The following is a 16893-nucleotide window of genomic DNA, read 5'->3' as shown; positions in this document are numbered from 1 at the left end:
AAAGTAAGTGGGGCAAGTGGGCTTTGGAAATGGGCTTGAGGGGGGGGTCCATGCAAAACAGTCTCCATAAACGAATCCGCCTTCCTCGCAGCTTAGCTGCTACGTGTTGCATACAGAAGATGACGCCGAACCCCGTTTTATCGAACCTTGGACCAAGCTTCAGGCTGATATCATTCAGCCCAAAGAACCCATTCCAGCTGGTTTACAGCCACATCCTTCTCTGAATCGGGAGCTCCATCAGCATGAACCCTCCTACGTTAATAATAAAATCCATTGCCAACTTTGATACCACATGTCTAACACTGTTTCCATTAGTTCTGAAAGTAGTCTGGCTGTGGTCTAAGCTTCATAAACTTCATCTTGGCAAGCAGCGGCTCCACTTATGATTCCTCCGATACTTCAAACCAGATGTCCCTAAAACTCAAATAATCACTGCAAAATCAGGTATCTCATGGTCGCTATGGTGCATTCCTGATGATCCAAATTCGTCCGAAAAGGGAAATGATCTCAGAGGGAAGGAATTGGGCGTCTCGGGTGCAAGGACCAGATTTCCGGAGCATGCACGTGGGCGGGTAAAATGACAAGGAAACAGCTAAGACATGGATAACAGGGTGGTGAGAGAAGTGGGTTTATGGATTCGGGAAGGTTTAGAGAGAGGAGTTCCTTGCTGATGTACTACTCATAGAAATCAGTGGATAAAACGGTCCCCAAATATTAAGACTCCAATGCAGCCCCATACCCAAGAATGCCCAAAATAACCACAAGAAACACACATGCTGCACTGGTTATGGTCTGTTTGCCACCCTGCTTACCAATCATACTCTTGGCTTGTGTTGGAGACCCTTGCATATGCTCTAAAGAGGTGTGCCAGAGAGCCCTGTGAACTCATCTCGTCTGGAACTTCATACGCATAAGCACTCAAAAACTATTTACGCCTTATATTCATATGCCCAACTCTCCTCAGGTAGACATCAAAACAGAGGGGGGGGGGGGGGGGGGAAGAAGAAGAACACAAAAGAGAAAACAAAACATAAACCAATGAAACAAACAAAACAACCAAAGCCATATTTCCTGTTTAGATCCACAGGCTTGGTTGTAGGTGGGTGAACTAGAATATGTCCCAAGAAGATAAGAACTAAACAAAACAACTATTGATGCATAGCACCGACTAAAACAGAGTCGTGCTATTCTCAAATCATCACAAGGAAAATATGCAAGATAGCCGCCAAGAAATCCGAGAACCGAAGAGGAATCATAAGACAGAACGTATAGTCAAACAAGTCATAGAAAATATAAAGAAAAAGGAATGAAGCTGTATACTGATAAAGAAAATGAAAAATCCATGGCAGTCATACCTCGCTTGTTTTCTCCCTCAAGCTCGAAGAATCTTCTCTCCTTTCCCTCTAGCTATGACTCGTCTCTAAAGTTCCCAGCACTCCTCCAGATCTCTACCTCAACCAAAACCTCCTTCCCCCCCCCCCTCCCCCCCCCTCAGGTGTCTTCCTCTCCAGATCCCCCTTCTCTCCAGCCGACCCCTGTTTCCATCTTCCTTGGCAAGCCTCTACTTGCTTTCCTGTTCCCCTCATCAGCAGCATGGCGTCTTTGACCACTAGCACGACCGCCACCTCCCTCTTGCTGCTACTTGTCCAATGCAGCTGACTCCATGCAAAAAGGGTCCCCCTTCTTCCTACTAAAAATATGACTAAACTCCCGGGTGATTTTTTTTGAAAAGCTCTTTTGCTTCAATATATAAAAAATAAAATAAAAAGGTAATGATAAAATAATACCAACAAACCATTATACTTAAAATAGGGTCTACAGTATGATCTTCTTCTTTTTCATATCTTAGATGATATTGTTTAAGTTCAATATATTAACACCAAATTAAAATATTTTTCTAACATAGATTTTATTTGGAAACATCCAAATCAAAGATAAAGTTTTCTATAGTACCTTTTCTAAATCCCTTTAATGTAAAAATTGTATTTTTTTTTTTCTTCCATTGCATAGAATTTAGATGCTTTAGGTAGATTTTATGCACCTCACCTTAGTTTGAGATAAGGAATGGAAAGATCTGAGGTTCCTTACATGAAGATGTTTGAGGATGAAGATGAAAGGAAAGAGAAGAAAAAAGAAGGAAAGGAAATGAAAGAAAAATTAAGAACAATTGGATCAGGGTTTGAGGTGGGTGAGTGTTTAGAAGTTTAAGAAGACAAGTAATTTGGACATTTTATAAGTGAATTTTATTTTTTTTAAAAAAATGAGTGGATGTGGAGAGGAATGAGATGGATGTGTTTACAACTCTCTTTTTCTTTTTATCATTTGCCATGAGAGTATGAATACGAGCTATTACAATTGATGTGGGTGGGTATGTACCTCCCTGTCCCCAAGATATGCCATGAATTCAATAATAAATTAACCTTTACCAATTATAAATTTTCTTATACATTTCATATCCAACAATTGAGAGAGTTTCTTAATCATAGTCCTTACTTTTGTTATTCATGTAGGTGGGTAGTATTCATGTTAACGAGTTATATTCCTATTGTATTAAGAGTTTGGTAGTCTACTCAATAGGTCAGTCCTAACATTGCAAGAATAATAATCAGATTAAAAAATATAAATCTAAATATGATTTAATTATTCAAGAGGCAATATGTCATGTAAATTATTTAACCCATTTAAAAATTTGATGTTATTTAATAATTAAATCAAATTATATTTTATACGAGTCTTTATGATTGATTTCTTAACTTTATATGTTTATGAATTAATTTTAATTTGTTTATTCAAAATCATATTTTAAATAATTCAAATATGAATTAAATGGATTGAAGTTAGGATCTTATTAATCGACGAAATTATTAAATATGTTAATTCAAATCAAATTTACGACAAAAAAAATAATCTATTTATTAAACCGTTTATATAGACTGATACGAATTTGATTTAAACATGGATACCATGTATTATATTTGAACTTAAAAAAAACGTGTTCAAGTTGGAATAGTGGTAATGTATATTATCAAAATTTTCTCCCTCTTTCTAAAAAAAACCTTAAAATGTAGAACCCGACCCGAAATATTCACTTTCAGCTGCCCTAACGTTTCCCGCCATCTCAATCTGTACTTTCGAGTTCTAGGGTTACCAAAAATCCACTCATTTCCAAACCTTAAAAAGTAGAACCCGACCCGAAATATTGACTTTCAGCTGTCCTAAACGTTTCCCGCCATCTCAACCTGTACTTTCTAGTTCTAGGGTTACCAAAAATCCACTCATTTCCTCTATTTCTCATTCCCAATCAGATTCCAAAATTGGTTTTTCGTTTCAGGGTCTTTCTCCTTCTACCCTTTACTGGGTAAACATTCGAAATGCCGGATTTGAGCTGGAGACACCACGCGCTTATTCAAGCATTGCTCTCACGCGGCCCCCTCATCGAGGATGACTTCCACGCCATCTTTTCCGGCGTCACCGGCAAAAATCCAGGTTTTTTCTTTCGACTAGTTAAATTATCAATCTCAAGTTTGGTTTTATTTTATCAGCTTATTTTTCTATTGCCCTGTGTTTGGTTGCCCAGAACATGGTGTGAAAAGAAAATAAAGCACGATAATTTGAGTCTTGGAGGCTTTTTAATAACCTAATTCAGTCACTTAGGTTTCGATTTTCACTGCAAATTAGATAGAAAAATCAAGCTGGAGTCTGCTTATTTATCAGTTGCAAATTGTTAGATTGTTTTTATTTTATTATGCTAAAGGCTAATAGAAGATTCAAGGAGGTGCATCTACTTACCGTGTGATTGTAATTGGTATGTTTGTTACAGGGGCTCACCAACAGCAATTCAATGATTACCTTTTGAAGATAAACAAGGAGCTTTCCTACGTTCACTTGGAGTTGCGTGGATGCAGAAACCAATATGATGGAAAAGTTTATTATGGTGTGGTCAATAATGTTTCTGATGAACAATCCAAACTTGGAACAAAATACACAGTTCCCCAGCTTGCTTTCTACAAAGGCATTGTGAGTTTCTTTGGCTTTTAGTTATTTTTAGAATATTATGGTTTTCACAGAGTTGGATTGCTGCTTTGGTGTGTTTACTTGGTCATTTTATAATTTCAGAAAGGGAAGATACTCTCAGATTAAAAGGAAAAACTATGCTATCTCTTTATTAGGATAGAGCTTGTTTCTAAGGGAGAAAATGGTGTTAAGAATCTTTATTCACTATCATAAGAGATTTATGATAATGATTCATGGTGATTTGAATATTAAAAATCTGGCTTGATTTCATCTATATTGTTTAGTTCATGAGTTATCCATATGTGATAACCGCAAATTGGGTTATTGGAAATAGAATGGGAATTATAATTAAACTTTCTTAAAAACAATAAATCATTTGTAATCATCTTAATTATGTAGCAAGTTACAAAGTTTTAGTGTGTATGAGATGGTTCAGCCATTTAGAATGAGTGACAAAAATCCAGGAATAAATGTGCTTTGGTTTGAAGAGGGTGCAGGGGGAAGGGGAAGGCCAGAGAATACCTGGATGAAATATTGTAGGCCCTCTTGCAATTATATTCTGTAAATTAATAACCTCATAGCAAAGGAACACATGACAGACACCCAATTTCTTAATTCTTTTACTATGAGTGCTTAATAAAGACTAGGAGTGTTTTTAGGCTGTAAAATGAATTTTTAAAATATGCAAATTTGCTTGCAAATGACCTTTGTGAATGGGCACAATGAATGCATGAAATTATGTGGATTGCTCTTTTTGAAAAATAAAAGGAGCTTTAAATTCCATTTCTTTCCATGATGATATTGATATTTCCTTCAAGACTTGGAACCTTGCATCTCTTTCGACGAGGAAAAAGCTGTCCTAGCATCATATCTAGCTCTCATTAAGGCTCAAGAATCTGAAATTTAAATTATTAATGCTTAATGAATGTTCTTTTCTGCAGTCTGGTTCAGTGAACCTGTAAGCTAGAATCAGGACAATATCACGGTCATAACTTTTTATGTTAAAATTAATGTTTTGATATATGATTTGGCAAATCATCCAATTAAATGACCAGGTTGGTCCAACCCCGGTCAGTTGGGCCAATCAGTCACCTGTAATTTTGATCAGGCTCTTTAGATTTTTTGAATTTTGGGTGGAATTGTTAAGTGTTCTGTCATAGCCTGGTCTGAGCCAAAGTGTTTCACTGGGCTGGAGCAGCCCAGGTTAAAAAACTTTGTTTGAAACTGCAATGTACCATTTTCGTGCTAACTCAAATATGGCTGGAGTTGTAATTTCTTTGATCTTAGATGCAATTGCCTGACCAATAATTTATACTTATAGTATGTATGTTGGCATCATAGTAGAATAGTGCTTTCATCAAAATATTCTGTGCACACCTACATCAGACCCAATCTTTCCTAAAATGAGAAATGAGTGTTTACAAGGAGAAACAAATACACAACTTTTGCAACAAGTGATTTTTATATTTTATATTTTTCTTTTATGGCATTTTTATTTATTTAGAAAGAAGTGTTATGGCTTTCAAATTTCAATTGGTATTGTAACTACTAGATTTGTTTTTTATTTTTTACTTCTATTAGGAGTTTAATACCTTTAGGACTTGATAACTGTTCCTTTATTTTTGAAAGTGTTTTGTTTTTGTTGAAATATTCTGTCACTAAAATCTTGGGATACTTGCTGCTATGATCTTGGGATTATGATTGAGATTGAGTATGAATATTTTGTATTTATTCTTCCTAAAATAATTGTGTATTTGACCACAAAAAAAAAAGAATTTTTTTTTTTTGTATCCCTTGGATTCTAATGTAATTAAGATATGCTATGCCATGGTCTCACTCTCCACTCAATATTGTTCGGTTCAGGGTTGCAGTGGCGCGCACACAACCCACCAGCTGACCTTGGTCTTGCTTCTTTATTGGGCCTATGCCCTCAAGAAAAGGCCTTGATAATGTGTTGTGAAAATATATGGCTCTTCCCCATTCACTCATTGTGTGATGTGGGACACTATAGTCCACCCTTCTTAGGGCCCAGCGTCCTCGCTGGCACACTTCTGATCGAAGATCAGACTCTAATACCATCTATCATGACCCCACTCCACCCGATATTGTCTGGTTCAAGGCTACACACAGCCCACCAACCGATGTCGGTTTTTCCTTTTTATTAGACCTATGCCCTCAAGAAAAGGTCTCGATAGTGTGTTGTAACCCTTTATATATGGATTTTCCCCATTCTGGGCGATGTGGGACACTGCATGCTGTAAATATGTAGTAGTGTTTTTTTTCAATCTTAGAAGGTCAACCTAGATTGTAATATATTATTTACATTTCTCAAAGGAATACGAGTGAAGAAAAAAATTTTATCTTAGTTTTCATGGTATCAGAGCAGGTTGAAGCCTGATTTTTTTCTCTTGTCCATTTTGTTCTTGGCCTTCATCACCATTTTTCCATTTCCTAAATCTATCTCCATTACTACTATTCTTGACAATGTTAAAGATCTTTGGAAAAATCACTCCCATGAACATCACTACTAAACCTGCTCTTCATTCCTCTGAGATGAACCCTACTCTTCAAATTACCACATCCAAATTGAATGGGAACAATTTCATGGAATGGTCCCAATCTAGGTAGATTTTTTTGAAATCTAAAAAGAAAACGAAGTACATTTTGGGAACATCACTACAACCTTTAGTCAATGAGCCTAAGTAAGAAAATTAAGGGGTTGAAAATTCGATGGTTATGTTCTGGCTTTTGCACTCCATGCAGCCAGAGCTTAGCAAGACTTAGCTCTTGCTAACAACGACAAAGGAGATTTGGGATGCTGTCACATTGTCTTGCTCAAGGAGTGGAATTGTTGATCAGTTATACTACTTGAAGAAGCAGATCGCTAATGCTAAGGAAGGTAAGTGATAGGTCACAAATTATTTTAATCTTCTCAAAGGGCTTTGGCTTGAATTAAATCTGTATCTTGATGTGGAAATAGAGTGTGCAAATGACAAAAAACTGAGAGATATGATAGAGAGAAATTTTTATTTCCTTGTTGGTCTTAATTCGGAGTTTGATGAAATGGTAGAGTTTTAGGCAAAGTTCCTCTTCCTTTCATAAGGTATTTGCCTTTGTTCGAGGGGAGGAGGACACAAAGATATGATGCTTAGGAAGCTTGAAAACAAACTCCCAAAGTTAGACAACTTTGCACTTGCTACTTGAAAAACTGTTAGGAAGAAGAATATCGACAAGGATAAGAAGTGATGTGATTATTGCAATAAGCTTTGTCAAAAAGAGAGATGTGCTGGAAGCTTAATGGAAAGTCTCAGCCTGGTAACAAAGGGTTCAATTCTAGTGAAAATAAGGCAAATCAAGCTGTACGATCTACACAAGCCTATCAAACAGCCATTGTGGAAGATTCACAGGATAATTTTCTCAACAAAGAAGATGTGGAGAGGCTAAAAAAATTGTTGTTACAGTTGAAAGATCCAACCACAAGTTCTTATTCAGTGCCTAGACAAGTAATATTTTTGCTTTAAACACCTAAAAAATAAATTGTTTTTTCACATATGGATCATTGATTCAAGTGCTTCAGACCATATGATTAATTTTTCTATCCCATTTTTAACCTATTCTACATGTTCTAGAAAATAAAAAATTAAGACTTTGGATAGATCATTTTCCCTTATAACATCAAACCTAATCCTAAACTCTATTCTCCATGTCCTTAACCTGACTTACAACTTGTTGTCTATAGGACAACATGTAGTAGGTTATTATCTTAATCTTCAATTACAATATAAAGATAAGTTCTCTAATGTGGATGAGGTGAGGAAGGGATTAGATGAATTCATGGATAAGATGTTGGATTACCAAGAATGTTTAAAAGCTACCATTCAGTTGGACTCATATGACCAAGCAATGGGTGAATTTGGAAGGCGTGCTGCAATTGATTCTTGAAAATTAAGAATTCCTACGAGTTGGTGGATGCATTTTGAGGGTTCAACACCAGAGTTGCAAAAGTTTGCCATTCGAGTCCTTAGCCTCACTTATAGTGCTTTGGGATGTGAGAGAAATTGGAGCACTTTTGAATCAGTGATACTTCTATTTTTTTTTTTTTAATTTCAAGTATGTATATTTTTATTCTAATGTTAGAGAACTAATTTCATTTAATCTTAACATATAAATTTGTTTCTTTTATTATTTGTAGATTCATACAAAGTGTAGAAATAGGCTTGAGCATAAGAGGTTAAATGCTCTAGTGTATGTGAGGTACAACACTAGATTGAGAGGGTGAAGTTTACAAAGGAAATAAAATGTTGATTTGATTTTGGTAGATGAAATTGATTTGGATGATGCATGGATTATGGAGGAAGAAGGTCCCTTCCTTCTGCTTGATATTTGTTGGCTTGAAGATAATGAACTATTTAATGTTGATGCAATTAGAATTGTGTCATCCCAAGACCAACAGACTCAAGCGTCATCGGACAACATGGTTTCTTCACATTCCAACAAAAGAAAACATGATGAATTTGCAAGCACTAAAAATTTTAAGTTATAAATTTTATTAAATTTATTAATGAACTTATAATATTTACGCTTAGTTTATACTTTATGCTAGGCAAAGGGAAGGGTTTGAATCTAACATTGATTCATGAAGATGAGGAGTTAGTTTAAGTGAGAGGATTTGATAGTGGAAGCTTTCCTACTATTGATACATTGGATGAGGATGATGATGACATTGGAGAGGGTGATTTAAGTTGAAACATTTTAGTCATAATTGTTTAAGTCCATTTGATATTTTGTGACTTGATTATGGTTTTTTGTGAAAGTTTGGAACTATTAGTATGGTTAACTCTATTTTCTATTTTGTGACTTAGTTATGGTTTGTTGTGAAAGTATCGAACTAGTAAAGTTTTTTATAATTCTAATGGATTGTTTTCTTGTTTTTCATTTATGCTATTTTATTTTTTATATATTTTAAAATTTATTAACTATAAAATGACGGTCTTAAAAGGCTTACGCCTCAACATTTCGGGGCTTACGCCTCGCCTCATGGGCACAAAAATGCTTCACCTTATGCCTTCACCTCTAAAAACTTTGTTTAGAGGAGGAAGAAGCAAATGGTAGCAGCATGGTCAAGTACAGAAGCTGAATTTCGGGCCATGGCACCTGGGGTTTGCGAGCTTCTATGATTAAAAACGGTGATTACAGATTTGAAAGTCAAAGTTCAAGATCCTATTGGACTTTACTATGATAATATAGCGGCCATGAGCATAGCTCACAACCCCATCCACCATGATAGAACTAAACATGTGGAGATCAACAAACACTTTATTGAGGAAAAATTAGATAGTGGACTGATATGCACGCCCTACATTTCCACAACCAAACAACCAGTTGACGTGTCTGCCAAAGAACTAATAGGGACCATTTCTCATAAGTTCTTAGAGAAGCTGAGAATGCAAAACATTTTTGCATCTGCTTGAGAGGGAGTGTTGAAATATACTACTGCTATAATCTTAGGATTCCACTGTAATTAGGATATGCTGTAAAAAGGTAGTAGTGTTTCCTTTTTTTGATCCTTAAAGGTCAACCTAGATTGTAATATGTTATGTACATTTCTTAGAGGAATATGAGTGAAGAAAAAAATTCTATCTCAGTTTTCAGTTTTAGTTACCACTATTTAGATTTTAGTACCTTTAGAAATTGTTTAGTATTCTTTTACCTTTTTAGGCTTATCTAATTTCACTATGTTTGGGTCTACTAAAGGGATTGGTTCTCATTGTAATGAGTTTTCTTTTTTGAATAATATTTTATAAATTGTTTTCTTTTTCTTTCCATGCTTTTTGTGTGATTTATCATTGTAGGTTCACCCCAATTGTGTGGTATTGATTGTTGATCCTTATCTATCATCTAAGTTTAATCCCAGCTGTGTGGTATCAGTTGGTTTAAAATCAGCATTCAAGTTCTTTCTGTCCTAGATCTGTTTGGTGCTAGAGTTGAAGATTAAAAAGATTTCCAATTCAGGAATCATGAATTGAGCAATAGAGATTCTATTGTGGTGAAGTTCAGTACCGTATGCATATATTTAGAAGGCTGTTAGCATTAAGATCAATGATAATGCAACTTAGAATAGATTCTTAAAAGAGGACTCTAGCTGATAAGATTGGATGCAACTATGGTAGCAAAGAAGTGGTGATAAGAGTTTGTCACTAGAAGAGAGTTGACGCATGCTCTTGGGAAGGCCATCTGGCCATGACTGGAGAAAAGGGCAGTAATATATAATTCAGGAGAATATATCTATCCATTTAGCAAAAATGGATTAAAGGCAATCTACCTTTAGGGGGACTGAAAAATACCTTTTTTTCTCCAACAAATCAGGATGTGAGGAGCCTTGTTCACTAGAAGGTTTGGAAGATCTCAAAAAGATATTACGAAATATGCTGAAGTAGAAATGGCTGAATATAAGACTTAACTCCTATTATTTACAATCTATGTTACTAGTCTTCTATTAAGTCTTCTGGTTTCTGCTTAAAAATGCTATTTTCTGAGATTGATAGCATATTGGGGAGAGCTTGAGAAGCACTGCATTTCAATCAAGTTTATTTATGATTTTACTATACCAAACAACTAGGATGGTTAAAGAAACATTTACCTTCTACTGATATCCCTTAAGCTTGAGAATTAGGTTTTTCGACTAGGAGGTGTCAACTCTCAAGGTGTATCCATACGTGGCAAGTGGAAATTATTATATATTTCATTTATTTTACTTTTATTTATTAAGAAGTATTTGGTTTTAATTAGTGTGGTAAATATTAGATTGTTCCTTTTACTTGTTACCTCTCTTAGGATCTTATTATCTTTAAGATTTGGGATGGACTGTCGTAGAACATGTTATTTAGTTTCTGGAATTTTGAATTTGACGGAAGGTCATTTCTCACCGTGAAGGGAGTCTTGGATTTGAAATTTGATTAAGATCTTGTCTCTTTTTTCCACGTATTCTGTGCATTTACCAGTTTATTAAATATTAACAGTAGGTGTGATATTGACTACTAGATCCCAAATGTCATCTAATATTGATATCTATCATGTGATCTCAGTTGGTTGACTCCCAGTGTTGTCTAAGGTTGTTAGAATTCATGTTTGTGACTTTTATTCTATGCTCATTGAACAAGTAGTTTTCTCCTGTAATTATGTTGTAGCTTTATCATATGATCCTAAATGTCATCTAATATCTTTATGATCTCAGTTGGTTGATTCCTAGTGTTGTCCAAGGTTGTTATAATTCTCCTGTAATTGTGTTGTAGCTTTATCATGTGGTCCTAAATGTCATCTAATATTGATCTCTATCATGCGATCTCAGTTGATTCCCTAGTGTTGTCCAAGGTTGTTATAATTCACCTTTATGACTTCTATTCTATGTTCATTGAACAAGTTGCTTTCTCCTGTAATCATGTTGTAACTTTCATATTGCTATTGGCTATCCTGTCCTAACCTGGTAATTGGGTGGAATTATCTTCCTCCATGGTGGGTCCTTGCATCATATAAGCCTTAAATAACATTAGATAAGCTGCCTCATTTTGTGAAGGATTGGATACATTAGAATGGTTTTCTCCCTTTATTTCATCTTAAATATTTGGAAGAAAAAGTTCCTCATTCCTTTGTAATGTGCTTAGCTGCCAGTGCATTAGTTTTGGAGAACTTCCACTTCAGAAAAAATTTAAGATACTCACTTATTGCTTTTTGAGGCTTCTGTCATTGATGGTGGAATACTATACCAGAATTGATGAACACCTGCTATTGTCACCATGCGATTGTAGAATGCTTCTTTTAATTTGATACTGCTCTAAATTCAGAAAATTTATACTGCAATGTTTTGATGTTAAATATTAAGAGATTAAGCTATTGAGGCCAAATTATCTTATGTCGCAAGTTTTTTTTTTTTTAATGTTAAATTATCCTAAGTGTTTTTTTTATGCTAAATGTCAGATTGAAGCAATTGTGCAAGATGTCACGGCTCAGGGCAGTATATCTGATATTGATGCTCTCAATATTCGATTGGAGAATCAGGTTTGATAACTTTTCTAACCATCATTACATATTCTTCCTTCAGAGAATATTAGCCAGTCCACTGTGTGATATAGATGTCTCAAATACCAGCAACATGGACCAACCATCTTTCTGATTTAAACATTCTTCAATGTGACTTGGTTTTTCTAAATAGTAGATGTGGTGGACCTACAATGATTGTGCATGGCAACTCCATCCCAATATAAGTTGGAGAAGAGTGGAGTTCTTGAGAGGCTTTGGTTATTTTGCTGTCCTAAACTTTTTCTTGAGTTTATGTTAGGGCAATCTATTTCTCTAGAAATTCACCCTATATGTTGTATTGTCCTTATGCTGTCCTGACAGAATTACTAGCCCCTTTGCTTTGTGGTCCCTTCCATTCTTTCTCTTCATATTTCCTCTGGAATGATAGAAAGGTTGAATGTGCTACTACTTGAATTTCATTTACACCCTACTAAGCGCTCTCAGTAAATTTACGTAGAACTGCCTGCAAGCCTGCAATCATTGGATAATTTTACTTCAAAAGCAATGGGAACTGCCTCAGTCGTGTGGCACTGGTGATTTTTCTTGTTTTAAAACATTGCTTCACAAGTGTTAACTTGATCTGGGTCTAGAAGAGGCTAGAAGGCCCTTTTAAATGAAAAGCGTTCTTTTGACCTTTCCATCTCATGTTTTTTATTGTATGTAATAGTTTTTTATGCAGTTTTACACTCTCAATGATGGAACAATTTCATCTAGGTGGTTTTGTCCTCTGTATAGTCATAGTAGCTGTCCTTTTCTGCGTCTTCCTCATTCTAATGATTGTTGTCATATTTTTATGTGCTTTGCAGAGAGTTATTTGAGTAGTTTGCTTCCTTATTTCCATTGAGAGTGACAAGTTAAATTAAAATTTTCCTCACAAATCCAAAGTTTTTGTTTATATTAAGCGAGACGTTAATTAATTTTTCAGTTTGTGTAGCTTGAAACTTGTTTTGAGGGTTCCTTTTTGGGAATATCTGTTATATTCGCTCCTGTATGTATCTCCTCCTTGGACTGTTTTTCCCTTACTATTTGCATTTCAACACCATATTCTACTGCTCTGATGTGCCAGCAGTTCAGTAGCACTAAAATCTTTCTCATTGTACAATAAAAAAAAATAGGAACAAGCTGGTCACATTTAATTTATTTGGTTGTCTAGGATAGATGCTATATTTTCATAGTACTGTAATGATATTGAATCAAGGAATTGCCAGCTCCATATATATTTGGGGTTGCAAGGTGGGATTTGGTTTGCTGTTGGACATGTAAGTGCCATAACAAATATAAATAGCAAACTGATATCCTTGTCATATTGTTGTTACAATGTTAATGAGTTCTTTCTTGGCAGTATCTCCATTTTTGTCAAATGCAAAGGTTCTTCTGTACTTACCTTATCTACTTATATATAAACATGATTCTGCTTGATGATCATTCTGTTCTGTGTTTAGGTTTTGACTGGGACATCACATTCACAGGGCATTCCACCTAATGTCCCTGCTGCATTTAAGAATTTCTCGATATCTCAGAAGGAAAAAACTCTTGATGAACTTGTGCAAGACCAATGGCTTTCCTCCACCCCAGATGGTAAAATCAGACTTGGTGTCAGATCCTTCCTCGATCTGCGTAGTTGGTTCCATAATAATGATGTCCCTTCATGTGATGTTTGCAATGAGGCTGGAGTAAAGGTTTTCTTTCTGATTCTTTTCCTTGCTGATTAGACACTGCCTCATCTGTTTAATGTTTCTTTTGTGCATGATGAAGTTATCTTTGAGGTGATGAGGCCATATAGGATTTATCTACATGTAAACGATCTTTGCAATTTATGATCTGGAAGGCTTTTATGCATCACTTTGGATTCTTCATAGGATCCCAAACAATATAATAGGTATAATCTGTAAAATTGCTGGGGCAAAGAGAGCTCTCGTATGGGCCCATTAGTCAGTTTGCCTAAATATTTGAATATGTAGATCACTCGTCTGGTTTTGACCTTCTTTTTAGGTTTCTATTGCATGTATATCCTGTAGGTTATAACATTTAAACACACCCAACCTCAAGTCACTGAGGCCTCAACAGCTTGTTGGTACTTGTAATTATGAAGAAGAAAAATATTTAGTAAATGCTCACTTAGAGAGAATATAAGATGCTAAATGTTGAATTTATGCATGGAAAGCTGTTTCTTGCTGCTATTAGGTCTTATATGCTCGGCATGGCCTTCTTGCAACAGGCAGAATTGTGCAGGAATGAAGGTTGTATAGTCCGAATTCATCTCTACTGTCTAAAGAAAAAGTTTTCTCAAAGACGGGTCAGTCCTGATGCTTTGCTGTTTTCTCAAAGATGGATCAGACTTTGTTTTACAAACTCCATTAATTTGCTGACTTGAATGAGTTTCAGGTTGAAAGAGTGTGTCCAGGTTGTGGCACTCAATGGCAGAATGCATCCATCACAGATGCCATCGAGGAAGAGGATGAGCCAAGTAGGCCCAGTCAAAGACAGCCACCACCTCCAGCAGCTGCCACGAGAAAGAGGCTCAGAAGTTGCAAAACCGAAGATGGAGAGAATGGTGGTCCAAGTTCTTCTCAAACTTCTGTACCTGTTTCAACAGATTTCAGAAGAATAACTCGAAACTCTGCCCGCCTAGGGTAAAATATTTCATGTGTACACTCTTGATGCCCTGTAATTATAGTAGCAGCAGGTTGGAAATATGTACATGCCAGGGACTGACTGCGTATAAGCTGGATCTTGGATTCTCCAGCGGTGTGATGTAAGTATTTTGGATTATTATTACATATGAAATGTTTCTAAATCTTTTGTTGGGATGATACTTTCAAATGTACACCTATATTCCATCCAAATATCCCAGATAACATAAGAAATATGGTATTCAGGTAGTCCCAGTCTGCCCTCTCCCTCCCTCTAAACCAAATCCAATGTGTAAAAGGCTGAAATGGCTGCCTTCATTTGGGTTAGGTTTGGGCTGTTGTTCAGGACGCATTGAGCATGCAACCAAGGCCCATGAGCCCAAATTTAATTGGATTGTTGTCTAGTAGTGGGCTTGGGCTTGGGCCTGGGAAGAACAATGAGGATGTTGGTGTGTTAGTATTAGACATGCAATAAATGCTCTTGGTTCTTTTGAAGTTTAATTTAATTTTATGATGGCAGTAGATCTAGAAGAGGGAGCATAAGTCTCAGACTCTCCATTGAAGTTTTTTTGGATTTTATATTATATAATATTAGATCAAGATCCAATTCCAATTCATATTCTCAACACAATAATAATCCACTCAACAGGGGAGAGAGAGAGGGAGAGAGGGAGAGAGGGAGAGAGGATAAGAGGATAATCACTTTGGAATTGGGGTTACTACTCATTAGCCAAATACCAAGCTGGATGAATTGAGAAAGGGTCCCCATTCCTCTAAGGCCAAATTTCTCAATTGCTCAATTGCAATCAATTAGAAACCCAATAAGTAGATTGATTTGAAGGCCCATCTTGAAAATAAAGAATAGACAGAATAGACTAGGCCACTTGAGGACTCAAGGCTTGAGACAGCCATTTGCCTTTAACAAAAATGATTCCTCCTTTTGAAAGTTTTTACTTTTAAATATGTAGTTATATATTTTACCCATTAGAACGAAGCACCCATTATATTAACTAAATATCTTTGTATAATAATGAGTTTAACATAGAATTTATTGGTATCCATATATACAACTACATTATTAGGGTTCCTTTCACATTTCTACCTCACCCTTCATATGCCCGATTACCTGAAAATTTGAGGGAAAATGCTAAGGATAGAAACCAAAAAGAAAAAAAAAGAAAAAAAAGAAAAATAGAATTAATGAATTATTTTTATATATTATGTTAAGTTTAATTCACTTATTTTTCTACTTTTACGTAAAAAAAAATAAAAATATATAAATTTATAATCGATTTTAATTATATTTAACTTTTTAATACTCTTTGTAATTAAAATATATTATTTTAATCTTTCTAATATTTGAATGATAAAATTTTTTAAATGTTAGAAAGATTAAAAATACTCTCTAAAATTATTTAAAAATATATAAATTTATAATTAATTTTAATTATATTTGACTTTTTTAATACTCTTCGTAATTAAAATATATTATTTTAATTTTTTTAATATTTGAATGATATAAATTTTTAAATGTTAGAAAAATAAAAAATGTTTTCTAAAATTCCTTTCAAACGGACTCGAAATAATATTTGTCTGCATTGCTGGTACGGCCTTTACGTCCCCCCAACTGTTACATACTACATTATTTTTTCATTTTATTTTTTTTATTTTTTATTTTTTTATGAGTACACTCCAGTGCTGTTAATCATTATCAACACAAGTGTAAATGAAAGGACAAGTGATGAAGAGATCATGGTAAAGTTGCTTTTTAATATCCTCCTACTCACACATCACATTACATCCATCTTTCCTACATAAAAATATTGAAACTACCATTATTGCATGCTCTTACCTTTTCTCATCCTCTGTTCTTTTTCCCACACCAACAAAAAGCTGAAAGGGGGTGGCACCTGAGACAGGACCAAGAATGATGGAAGATCCACTAAAATCATATACATTCCAACTCCCTTTTCCTTTTTCTTCATCTATTTGATCATGGTAGCTGGCTTTTAGAATAAAATTGACCCAAAGGCAAAGTATTAAGAAAAAGAAAGAAGAAAGTTGATGCCCATGTGCATGGATGGCATATTAGTGGGTATATATTTGTACCATTCAATTAATAATCTTTTCTCCTTTGCCTCCCTAGCTAGCTTCAATCATTTCCATGTGC

The 16893-nt window shown here is 35.2% G+C and overlaps 1 protein-coding gene across 2 annotated transcripts; it reads left to right on the top strand.

Moving 5' to 3' along the window:
• Window positions 1–3101: 3101 nt before the first annotated feature.
• On the top strand, window positions 3102–14903 carry LOC117915789 (non-structural maintenance of chromosomes element 1 homolog). Of its 2 annotated transcripts, XM_034831477.1 has the most exons (7): window positions 3103–3241; window positions 3332–3486; window positions 3821–4017; window positions 11989–12069; window positions 13533–13769; window positions 14309–14386; window positions 14476–14903. In XM_034831477.1, the coding sequence occupies exons 2-7, from the start codon at window positions 3372–3374 to the stop codon at window positions 14725–14727; spliced, it is 960 nt and encodes a 319-aa protein (XP_034687368.1). In that variant the 5' UTR covers window positions 3103–3241; window positions 3332–3371; the 3' UTR covers window positions 14728–14903. The 2 variants fall into 2 exon arrangements, with proteins under 2 accessions (XP_034687369.1, XP_034687368.1); XM_034831478.1 differs by having other exon boundaries at window positions 3102–3486; window positions 13560–13769.
• Window positions 14904–16893: the final 1990 nt, after the last annotated feature.

The sequence above is a fragment of the Vitis riparia genome, chromosome 6 (assembly GCF_004353265.1).
Source record: "Vitis riparia cultivar Riparia Gloire de Montpellier isolate 1030 chromosome 6, EGFV_Vit.rip_1.0, whole genome shotgun sequence".
Taxonomy (NCBI): domain Eukaryota; kingdom Viridiplantae; phylum Streptophyta; class Magnoliopsida; order Vitales; family Vitaceae; genus Vitis; species Vitis riparia.
Note: the sequence above shows the minus strand (reverse complement) of the source record. Positions and strands in the feature narration are given on the sequence as shown.